This window comes from Podarcis cretensis, assembly GCF_951804945.1.
Source record: "Podarcis cretensis genome assembly, chromosome: 6".
NCBI lineage: Eukaryota > Metazoa > Chordata > Lepidosauria > Squamata > Lacertidae > Podarcis > Podarcis cretensis.
Window position 1 is genome coordinate 97,560,131 of NC_137175.1, and position 12,664 is coordinate 97,572,794.

At 42.7% G+C, this 12,664-nt stretch overlaps 1 protein-coding gene and 1 long non-coding RNA gene across 4 annotated transcripts in view; both read left to right on the forward strand.

The window, feature by feature from the left end:
• The window catches only part of COP1 (COP1 E3 ubiquitin ligase), a 121,034-nt gene that overhangs the window by 49,960 nt on the left and 58,410 nt on the right, over positions 1-12,664 (forward strand). For all 3 annotated transcript variants that reach the window (XM_079981353.1, XM_079981352.1, XM_079981354.1), the window contains exon 13: positions 11,748-11,856. In XM_079981353.1, the coding sequence (XP_079837479.1) occupies positions 11,748-11,856 (109 nt within the window). The remainder of the gene's footprint in view (positions 1-11,747; positions 11,857-12,664) is intronic.
• Positions 32-6,400, forward strand: LOC307218977. The gene is made up of 2 exons (XR_013840217.1): positions 32-1,314; positions 5,620-6,400. It is a non-coding gene; the product is annotated as an uncharacterized lncRNA (long non-coding RNA).

Below are 12,664 nucleotides of genomic sequence, written 5' to 3' on the forward strand. Positions count from 1 at the left end.
TGTTTGTTGCCTCTTGACTGTGATTTGGAAAGTAGGGATAGTTCATATATGGTAATATAACCACCTCCAACCCATATTTCTGATTGCATGTCATTATTCCCGATAAGCACCTATCAGGTCAGTTTGTTGTTGGAATTAGCCTGTGTCCTAGGTAACTAAGTGAAAAGCATGGATTCCTTTACTTCCAAAAACGGGCACTCATTTCCATGTTGGTAACATTACTACAGTTTTATTATGAGGAATATAACTCCCACAATAAATATTTATTAAAAGCATTGCAGGTAATCTTGAATAAATTAAGAGAGGTTGTTTAAAACCCTGTTGAAAAACCTGCCTATTTGTCATCTTTGTAGGATAATCAGAGTATTGTTTTACTGTGTTCTTCATTGGGAAGCTGTACCTATCTCTATTTTTGTGCATCATAATGCATATTTTTCTGCTTTTTGAGAAACTGCATTTTATACCTTTGTAAACATACGCCAGTCTCTTAGCTGTACAAATTTGGTCAATCTACAATAACATTTACTTTTGAAAAACCAATCCATAATTGAGATTCCTGCACAGTACTTGATTTGATTGTCCAAGTCCTTGAGCAATTATTTGCAGATCAGAAACCATGCATGGTTGGCTAACAACTGGGGGAAGTACACAGCACAGTGGTGAGAAGTGACTAATTAGTTTTAGGCCAAGAGGGTTGCATGCTGGCCATAGGTGGAATCAGAGCCAGGATAGGTGGAACCAAAGACAAAAGTTTTCTGATTAGGAATGGAGACTGTCCGACTTCAGTTTTCAACATGGCTACTCAAAAGGAAGCCCATTGGGTTTGATAGGGTTACTCTCAAGCATACAGTGTCCCCCCTCCATTATAACATACTTAAACCCCTCAAACTATTTAGGGTTCAGTTACTGCTAAAATCTTTACTAAGGCAAAATGCAGGGATTACACAATCCCTTTATTATGTTTGCTGCCTTGGCTGTCAGCCCATTTCCTAATGCAATTCAGGGTGTGGGTTATTACCTTTTAAAGCTCTGAACAGCTTCAGACCAAGCTCCTTAACAGACTGTTTCCTCTTGCATGAATTTGTCCACCTTTTAAGATAGCTGCTGTCTCCTCTTGTGTGTTTTGCTGACTTCTGAGACATGATTGGCAGCAGTGCATCAAAGGATTCTCCATGGTTGTGCCATATCTGTAGAAGTCCCCGCCTCAAGAGTTTAGGTTATCTTCCTCTTTATTTGTGTTCCAGGATTGAAGACCCTTCTAAGAAAACAAGCTTTTGATTCCACTGTTGCTAAATTCAATTTATTGATTGTTAGGTATGGCCCCTTTCCGTTCTTGTTCCATGATGCTGCTTAGTCTGGTAACTGTATTTTTAGTGATGGAGCTTTGTTAATTTTGATGTTTGATATTTTGTAAGCTGCTTTTATGAGACTCATATTTTGGGGGTGGGAAGTAAGGTGTGTATGTGTATATATAAGCAACTTCAAAGTAAGATCCCTTTTCTGATTTTAATGGGCTATATATGGCAGAAGCCTACTAAATTATTCTCAGACTGTGGGTAAGGGGGTGTCATACAAAAAAAATTCTGATTGATAATTTTTATCAGATAAAATAATAACTTTTCCAATTGTTCTGAAGTTAAATAGAAATATTTAACTTGTGGTACCTCGGGTTACAAACGCTTCAGGCTACAAACTCTGGTAACCCAGAAGTAGTTACCTCGGGTTGTGAACTTTGCCCGAGGATGAGAACAGAAATCACATGGCGGCTGCAGTGGGAGGCCCCATTAGTGAAAGTGCGCCTCAGGTTAAGAACGGTTTCGGGTTAAGAACGGACCTCCGGAACGAATTAAGTTTGTAACCCGAGGTACCACTGTAGGGGAAAACACATTTAAAAGCTAAGGAAAATCAGGAGGACATAAACAAGAGGGAAGGAAGGAATTCTGATGAGATGGAACAATGGGGCAACCAGGTGTTAGGGCAGGCATCGCAAACTCGGCCCTCCAGATGTTTTGAGACTACAGTTCCCATCATCCCTCACCACTGGTCCTGTTAGCTAGGGATGATGGGAGTTGTAGTCCCAAAACATCTGGAGGGCCAAGTCTGCCTATGCCTGTGTTAGGGACTACAGGTTGCTCACCTCTGCCCTAGACCCTGGGTAATGCTACGGTGATACCAAACTTTTTACAACCTTCTAATAGTTCCAAGGTAAGTCAAGGCAATTGAAATGAATGGTAAGACAGCTTTACCTGCCCTAGTGCTTGCATCCTTCTGCTCGCCAAAGAGTGTAAGCTAAACAAAGTTTTGTGCTCTCCCCTGCTCGAGAGAAACAGCCTGCATACCTTGAAAGTACCTTTTATTTATTTTATTTAAATGGTTTACATACACTTAAACTACAACCATCTTTAAGCAGAAAAGGGTAAAAATAATTTAAAACTTAGATGCTTGCTGAAACACAAAGCTGGTGCCAGAAGTTTAACTGAGGGGGCCTGTCAACTGGGAGGGAGTTCCATACAATTGGGCCTGCAATACTGAATGCAAGGCTCATGGTTGATGCAAGCTGTGCATTCCGCCCATGGGGTACCACTAACATTGACTCACTGAAGATCTTAGTGTTTGAGCAGGGATAGAAAGGATTAGGCAATCCTTGAGATATGCTGGATCTGAATCATTAAGGATCTTGTAAAGTAACACAAGAACCTTGAACCTGGCCCAACTGTGTATGGGCTGCCAGTGGAAGCTTTTGAGCACTGGAGTTATGTGCTGGTGATAGTCTGTCCCCCATCAACAGCAGCATTTTGCACCAACTGGAGCCTCCAGACCAGCCCCAAGGGTAGCCCCACATAAAGGTAAAGGTACCCCTGCCCGTACGGGCCAGTCTTGACAGACTCTGGGGTTGTGCGCCCTCTCACTTAAGAGGCCAGGGGCCAGCGCTGTCCGGAGACACGTGGCCAGCGTGACATCGCTGCTCTGGCGAGCCAGAGCCGCACACGGAAACGCCGTTTACCTTCCCGCTGGTAAGCGGTCCCTATTTATCTACTTGCACCCGGAGGTGCTTTCGAACTGCTAGGTTGGCAGGCGCTGGGACCGAGCAGTGGGAGCGCACCCCGCCGCAGGGATTCGAACCGCCGACCTTTCGATCGGCAAGTCCTAGGCGCTGAGGCTTTAACCCACAGCGCCACCTGCCCCACATAGAGCACATTGTAATCTAGTCTTGAGGTTACCAGTACATGAATCACTGGGGCCAGACTGTCCCTGTCCCGGAATAGACATGGTTCACATACCAGCCATAGCTGGTAAAAGGAAGTGTTAGTTCAGGTGGGGCAAGTGGGCATGGCTTTGGGGGAAACAGCCTTGGGGTCAAATTAGGACCTTATTAGTTTAAACTGGAGTAAAAAATATTATTATTATTATTATTATTATTATTATTATTATTATTAAAAATTTGTAATCTTGTTTATTTTTAGATTCTGTTTACATGATATTAAAATGTGACAAGTGGTGATTAGGCAAATGTAGTGCACCTGCTAAAGAATTAAATTGGTCCTATGCAGGTGGCGCTGTGGGTTAAAGCCTCAGCGCCTAGGACTTGCCGATCGAAAGGTCGGCGGTTCGAATCCCTGCGGCGGGGTGCGCTCCCGCTGCTCGGTCCCGGCGCCTGCCAACCTAGCAGTTCGAAAGCACCTCCAGGTGCAAGTAGATAAATAGGGACCGCTTACCAGCGGGAAGGTAAACGGCGTTTCCGTGTGCAGCTCTGGCTCGCCAGAGCAGCGATGTCACGCTGGCCACGTGACCCGGAAGTGTCTCCGGACAGCGCTGGCCCCTGGCCTCTTAAGTGAGATGGGCGCACAACCCCAGAGTCTGTCAAGACTGGCCCGTATGGGCAGGGGTACCTTTACCTTTACCTTTATTTATTAGCATTAGAATAGAACAGAACATGTTTTCTAAGCTAAATGGTACTTTTAACACAAAAGTAGCTTGTATCTTTTGGCTCGTAGTGTTGATTTAATGCAAGCTGTTCAGTATGCTCTTTGGGGAAATGTGGCTTCTGGTTTTTTGTTTTTGCATGTTACAAACACTTTTAGTTAGCTGAAAGTTGACAAAGATCAGTAAACAGGAAGGAGACTGTTTCAGTCTTGTGATAATTTGATTTGAATTAAAAACAGTATTAAAGGTTTATGGTGTGTGAAGAGACTTGAATAGATGTTAACGGACCACTTAGTGATTACAAAGTACAATATTCAATTTGGATGTTTTCTAATTTCACCTGAGCAGTCTGTGCCTCAACAATGAAGCTGCGTGAAAGGATGCCAATACACTGTTCTCAAGGGCCTGACATTTCTCTCATATTTGTGCCCTGCCCCCCCACCTCACCTGCTCTGAGCTCTCCAGCTGTTCTGTCTTGCTGGAGTGCTGTTCCTCATGATACAGTCTGGGGGGAGAGAACTATTTTGCCATTCCCCCCCCCCTCTTCTTTTCCTGCTGATCTAGTTGGAGAGATGGGAAATAGTGTACTTTCATAGGAACTGCTATCACTATTTGAATATATGAAGGTCAGACCACTGGTCTGTTTTGCTTGTATTATGTACTGTCAGTGACATCAAGATTACAACTGGAAGTCTGTTCCTAGAGAACCAAGCTATGACCTCCCCGTTACAATTGCTTGCTTCATAGCTCATCCAGCAATTTCTTCTTGCCTTTGCCAAAGTTCTGAGGACTTCTTAGTTATTTAAAACTTCTCTGTACCTTCAGATATTAAGTAAGAGAACCACTTCTTAAAAATTTTAAAAAACCCATCTGAACCTTGAGGGTCCAAATTGTCTGTTGTAATTTATTTACATAAATGTAATTGGGTCTACAAATATTCTTGCCACAAACCTTTCCTATTGTAGTTGGAGACAGGCAAGAAGCTAAATATATGTTCAGATACTTCATACTCACTAAATCACTTAACATGTTTAATTAACAGCACGCATTCAAATGCTTTGCTAGAAAAAATATAGTATTTTCTGATTGACATTGGCAATTATATATGCCATGAACCCCACTCGTCCCAGCAACCACTGTGGCTGTTATGGGACTTCCAAAATGTGGTCTACAAATTTTTATTAGGTGGTCCTTGGTGTGTCCATTAAATATATTGATTTTTAAATGTATTGTTACTTATTCATATTTTATTGTACAGTGGTGCCCCGCAAGACGAATGCCTCGCAAGACGAAAAACTCTCTAGACGAAAGAGTTTTCCGTCTTTTGAGGTGCTTCGCAAGACGAATTTCCCTATGGGCTTGCTTCGCAAGACGAAACGTCTTGCGAGTTCTTGCGAGTTTTTTTCCTTTTTTTTCCTTTTTCTAAGCCGCTAATAGCCGCGAAGCCACTAATAGCGCTAATCCGCTAATAGCCGTGCTTCGCAAAACGAAAAAACCGCAAGACGAAGAGACTCGCGGAACGAATTAATTTCGTCTTGCGAGGCACCACTGTATTAGAATTAGAATTTCCAAATGGTCTGTGGAGTAAAAAGGTTTGGGAACCATTGCATTGCTTGCTTGTGTTAAAGTCCTTCCATTTCCTTTACCTGTTCTCTAGAATGCTGAAGTGTCATGATATATTTGCAAACATTCTAGGTCTTAATAATAAAAGTGTAAAGGAATACTGGCAGATAGTTGTAAGAGAAGCAGTCTGACACCACCCTTTTCAAAATAAAGCCCTCTTGCTTGGTCTGGCCTCCTCTCCATGGTTGCCCTGGTACACACCTCCATCTCCAGGGCATCCACATCTACCCACACCTGGACAATCTCTTCATCCAGTCTCCAACATGGGAAGAAGCACTGCAGCATCTGACCAGCATGATAGGAGCCCTTGGAAGCTCATGGCTTTGTAATCTACTGAGAGAAGAGTCAACTTGTTTCAATGTGTCAGCTGGTTTACTTCAGTGTCTTCACATACCAGAGGCTTATCTCCCTCTCTCCAGAGCACATTATAAAGATGAAAGCAGCAGCCAAGCTACTTTTCTCCTGCAAGAGGGTGAACATCAAGCTGATGTAATGGAACCTAGGGCTATCCATGTTGGCATCTCAAATAACCCCATTGGCCAAGCATCATGCTCAACTACTCCACGGGGCCCTTCTACCTCACCAGTGGGCCATCATGCACAACAAGCAACTACACATCAATGGAACCTCACAGGACAGGGCAGTCTGTGTGTCTCAGTGAAATTGCATATATTTGAAACACCATTGGAAAAGCCTGCAAACACCCTCTAAACCTCTGGAAGCCCTTGAAAAACCTTTTAAAAGGCCAGTTTGCAAAGTCAGACAAAAAGATATCACCAAGGGCAACTGCTCCACAATAAGGAGTATAAACAAGCAAACTAATAAATCACAGATGTAGTCTTTTTCTTTACAATCACTCGTGTATTTGATAGAAGCAACAACAACTCGCGAGTCAACACCCAGACACTGTTTTGGTACAATCAGTGTTTCTTCCCACAAAAGGGACTTAATCATCGAGCTGTACAATGAAGACTAAGCATTATACAATCAATAGCTTAGAGAAATGGGCAAATCTGTCCCTGAACACATATCTCCCAAGGGAAGAACAGAAAAGGGCTCTCCAGCCTTCTATTTGTTAGTCTTCTTTGACTGTCTGGCGGCAGTGGTGGCTCTGTCTTCCTTATTGCTGGAGGGTGATGTGGAAACAGCAACAAGGGGGATAGACCGGTACCCCAAAGTGCTTGGCCGTGGGTCAGAAACAGTTGCTGGTGCTGGTGTCCTGTGGAGGAACATGGTGATAGGCAGTTGGCTCTTTTTCCTCTTCAGCTGGTCAGACATCTCTGTATGGCTCCACACTGTCCATAAACACATGCTGGATCTTTAGGCTGCCAGAGCATTTCTTTTCCTGTTGTTGACTAACAGGTTGAGCCAGAACCAAACCCAATGATTTTTTATTCCAATATAAATCTAATCTTCAGTTAAGTATCAATTGTACTAACCTGAGCATTTCTCCATAATTGTAGAAAAGCTGTAGCCTGTTGAATTTCTGACTGCTGTACAGCTATTAAACGCATAAAAACTCCTCCGCCCAGTGTCAACCCTAAACCACTAAATGGGAGGAGAAAACAGAAGCTGCTTAAGCCCCCAGGGATTCCTTTTGCCAGTTGTCCAAACAACTCATTTCTCAGTTCACTCATTGGCTAAAAGCACTTAACAGGCAGGAGCATCCAGTCTGACTCATTTCACAGAAATTGGTTAGGAGGGCAGCTGCACATTGTGCTGCATAACTTTCCTTCTGGAGGGATCTAAGGACGTACTTTTGTTAAAAATGCAAGGTCAGAGTCTGGGGCTTTGGTGGAGATGCCAGTGAGGGGCTTCACAGACGCCCTGGCTGAGTTGGCATGCTCCCGTACTCCTCCATGCTATTCTACTCTAATTCTTGGTGATACAAAACAAAAAAAATTCCTTCCAGTAGCACCTTAAAGACTTAGTTGGTCTTTAAGGTGCTACTGGAAGGAATTTTTTTTGTTTTGACTATGGCAGACCAACACGGCTACCCATCTGGTCTTGGTGATACAGTGATGAAAGCAATAACTGGGTCTGGCGGCATACAAAATCAATATTGGCAGAGTATAGTTCTGGACTATACTTGCCACAGCAGAAAGCTAGTTATTATTGCTCACCATGCTATTGGTAAGAAAACAAACACCAGACTGCTTTGTTCTCCTGAATAGCTAAGTATAATGACCACAGAAATCATCTGAGAGTTAGTTCTTAGCAATCCTGTGTATTGCCCTTTGGCACGCTTCCTTACCCATTATATTCTTTAAAACTTGCTCCTTCTTTCATGGAAGGAACACTCTGTACACTGCTATAAAAATATCTGTGTTCATCTTGTAGAGCCCTAACCTCTTAAAGAGTTTCATTTATCGCTGCTAGTGAACCACATTATACTGCTTTATAGTTCCATACACTTTCACTTGCAACATGTATTGGAAAACTGTTACATGAACTAGGCCTCAGAAGGCCTATACATTTGGATACAGCAAGGCAACAAACATAGTTAATATCTTGGCTTGGCTTAGAAAAAGCATCATAATGAATTTAAAGCTATAATTCTCAATTTTGTGTCAAACATCTGACCGTTATCTAAAGAGAGACAGTTACTATAGCCAGAGGTCAGGATATGAAATTTGGGAGGGCACAAAACAAAACCCTGGCTTGCTCTCTCCTGGGCTATCCACAAAGTTTCTCTTGAAAAGTCAGGAGTCCCCCTGGCACATTCTGGGCTCTGTCATAAGAGTGCTGTGAGAGGGAGAAATTGTCCCAAATTCGAGAAGGAACTAGGAGCACACATTGAACCACAAAAGTAACTCCCTTTCTTCACAACTCTCTGCCTTGAAGACAATAAAGCACTGCCTCATTCACAAGTCTTTCCTTGTTGTTTTTCAACATTGTACAACATGGTGAACACAGTACTCCAGATGAGGGCTGACTCATGCTGAATACAGTGGTGCCCCGCAAGACGAACGCCTCGTAAGACGGAAAACCCGCTAGACGAAAGGGTTTTCCGTTTTGGAGGTGCTTCGCAAAACGAATTTCCTATGGGCTTGCTTCGCAAGACGAAAATGTCTTGCGAGTTCCTGTGGGTTTTTTTTCCTTTCCCCCCCTTTTTCTAAGCCGCTTATCAGCTTATCCACTAAGCCGCTTATCAGCTTATCCGCTAAGCCGCTTAATCGCTGATCTGCTAAGCCACTTATCAGCTGATCTGCTAAGCCGCTTATCAGCTGATCCGCTAAGCCGCTAAGCCGATAATAGTGCTAAGCCGCTAAGCCGCTAATGGGCTTGCTTCGCAAGACGAAAAAACTGCAAGACGAAGAGACTCGCGGAACGGATTCTTTTCGTCTTGCGAGGCACCACTGTACTTGGAAACTTAAGTGTAGCTTAAAATCACATTAGCCTTTTTTGCAGCCACATTGATCCAGGAGCTCATATAGCTTAAGGCTATCTGCTCTGATTGACTGTGCCTGAGATTGTTTTAACTGGAGATACTGTGAACTGAATTTGAGAACTTCAGCATGCAAAACATATGGCTTCCTGCTGAGCTATGCCCCCCCCCCACAACAAATTTTCTATACTGCACTCATAGTACATGAATCATTCGGCTAACTCTCAAAATAGTTGACACTTTGAGAGCTGTGTGCAGAGGTCCTGCAAATAGAATGTATGGTTCTTACATGGCAGTTTGCCTGTCTGGTGTGCACCTGAAAATATTAATCTATTTAAGGCTAAATTCAGCCTATTCCAGCAGTTTTGAAAAATGACAGAGACCTGAAATCAATCTCTTAAACATAAAGAGAACTAGGCTACTGTACTGGCTCTTGTACACACAAGATGGATTCTCCCTCCCCTTTTAATTGACAGGCAAGATATAATTGTATCTGCACATTGTTAGGTTATTAAGGGCAATCTGCTTTGTTTATCCTCCAATGGTGCATTGGTCACTGTGGGAACCAAAATGTGTAGTGCTCAAGACCTTTACCATCAATGTCCCCACATCCTCTCTGTACCTGAAGTAGTCTCTGATGGTTGTTAACATGGCTAGGATTTTCTGGTTTCTAAACCCACTGTCAGTTTAGATCTGTGCATTATTTCAAAAGTCATTTTTTTGTTCTCCCAAAAGTCAGTTGATGTTTCTGTAGGTCTTGGGAACTCCTCCCATCTTCTTCTTGTCCCATCTGTTAGGAGAAGGTGAATGGGGATGTGGGTAAAGAAGAGAGATTGTTTTCATGTCTTCCAGTTCTGTGTGGACCAGTGGATGCATTACTGAGGCCTACATGGCTCCCTTACATTTGATGGGTATTTTATAATATTGAACCACTGGTTCAGCAAAGCTTGCTTTTGGCTGTCGCGTTTTTCAAGCTGTTCTTTGTGATCCGGTTGCTGGTTCCTGTAGGGTGATCAAGAGCCTCTTTTTAATCATCCCACCCTAGGTGGTGACTGCTACTGTAAAATTCAATATTGTGAGGAAACATGTGTAAGGAGGAGAGAATGAAGAACTTCATCTGAAGATACCACCCTAGTCTATTCTGCTGGAATAATGAATCATTGAAGCTTGCAGGCACACACCTGCTTGGGGAAATGGGGATACTGACTTGGGAGGTGCTAATCAGTATAGTACTGGGACACAGGTGGCGCTGTGGGTTAAAGCCTCAGCGCCTAGGGCTTGCCGATCGAAAGGTCGGCGGTTCGAATCCCTGCGGCGGGGTGCGCTCCCGCTGCTCGGTCCCAGCGCCTGCCAACCTAGCAGTTCGAAAGCACCTCCGGGTGCAAGTAGATAAATAGGGACCGCTTACCAGCGGGAAGGTAAACGGCGTTTCCGTGTGCGGCTCTGGCTCGCCAGATGCAGCTTTGTCACGCTGGCCACGTGACCCGGAAGTGTCTCCGGACAGCGCTGGCCCCTGGCCTCTTAAGTGAGATGGGCGCACAACCCCAGAGTCTGTCAAGACTGGCCCGGACGGGCAGGGGTACCTTTACCTTTTACCTAATCAGTATAGTTTCCCCCTCAAAATAGTTTGGGTTATTGATCCCCTGTGTCCACTGGCGATTGAGACACATTGCTTTAATGCAGTTACAGTTTTGCTGTTAGGAAGTGAAATATATCTTGATAGCAGTGCATACTATTTGGAAACTACTCAGTATGTGAAGGAAAGAGACTTGGATTCAGCCTCTAGATTTCTGCTACATGTCTGACCTCTCATCCCACAGAGAGGGGGTGGCCCATTGAGGAATGGCACCTGTGATAGAAGAAAAAAGACTTGTAGGAAAGACCCTGTCCTCTATGCCTAGCCTTTATTAAACAATTTTATTGGAAAGAGTAAAATGGAAGGATTGTGGAAGATCTTCATTATAGTTATAAAGATCTTTATTACTTGCTCTACTTGGTATTGCAGTGCTGCATTGATCTTACTGTGCTGCCCAATGAAGAACTGAAATGTCATCTTTGCTTTTCCTTGTTTTATTGTATTTAAATTACGCTGACCCACACCTTACCTGTACATTCAATTTTATTTCCACTACTCTTTAAATGTCTATATTCTGAAATCTCAGATACTGATAAAGAAGATCATATGACATATAGTTTCCTGTCATATGGATAAATAACAGGTGACTCTGGTTAGTGGGGTCTGGCAGTTGGCAATAGGAACAAGCTTACAGGTAGGGAGCAAGGATCAGTGTCTTGCTGAGATGCTGGACCTAGCCAGATCATGGACAGTTTTATGAACAGCAGTCCCTTTTTTAAAATGAGCTGCAAACTGAACCATCTCCACATACATACCCTCAGGGTGATTACATGCTTTTCATTCCAGCAGTATGGCGTTGTTACCTCAGACAGATTTATGAGAATGAACAGGGTTTTTTCAGCAGTTCCATTTAATGCACCAAAAAGTAATCTCTGTGTTTTTTTGATAAGGAAAGAAAAGCTTCAGCTTCAGTTTCTGTTGTTTATTACAATAAAGTTAAATGGAACTCACTGTTTAGTTATAGCTTTATGTCTTCTTGAATTTAGACTGTAATTGGCCTAAAGAAGAATTTGGAATATAGAATGATCAGCACATAAGTAGTGAAAATTGCCTTAAGTAGGCAACAGTTGTTTTTGATAAATAAAGTACCCTGAGCTATTGGAATACTTATTTTGTCATGCACACAGTTGTAGCTTAAAGATGCTTTCTTATTCGGGGATTATTTCTCTCTTACAGCTGTATCAGCTGGAGTAGTTACCACAAAAACCTGTTGGCCAGCAGTGACTATGAAGGTACCGTCATCTTGTGGGATGGGTTCACAGGGCAACGTTCAAAAGTCTACCAGGTAAAGAAATTCTGTCTTTTGATTCCGAAAAATAGTGGTTGCCATCAGCTAATGCAAGTTTCTTGCTAAAGAAGGATCTAGTCAATTTCTTTTTCATTTCAACTTTGTCAACATTTATTTGTAAATGCTGCTGAAGTCAATAATAATTTGTGGATCTAAAAATAATGAGCAAGAGGTGAAGTTAGTGAAAAAGGCAGCGTAGTTCCTTTGTTTTCTATAGTCCTTCCTGTCTTAGAAGTGGCTAAGACCATAGTGATTCTGATTAAAAACTCTTGATCTTCTATGATTGCAGGTTACTTTGACAGTGCATGACAGATATGCATATAAGGGCCTTTCCCCTCTAAGTCTCTGAGAAAACTCTTCTGCATGCAGAAGCTCCGAGCACTAGACTTTCTGTAGGTGAAGGGAGCTGTTGAACTGGGTTAACTAAAAGCAGATGTAGAAATATATGGTGCTGTGAGCCTCTTAACATCTGATCTCAGGGAAATTTGATACAATAGTTTCTTTTGTGGTTTTCATTATATATCATATGATAAATGTCAGAATAGTAGATACTTACAGGCAAAATAAATAAATAAATCAGAGTCTCTTTCCTCTCTACCCCTCCCCCCCCCAGTGGAAAATAAAATGTCTTTAGTAAATTACTATTCTGCTATTAATGATGGGGGACAGAGGGTAACATTTCTCCTGGCCCTGGAGTAAGGGCCAAAAACTAGCCTCATAATTCGGTCATTTCAAACATTTACCAGAAGACCACCATGGGCTTTCAACAAATGACTATTAGTACCTTTCTGTCATTTACCAATAT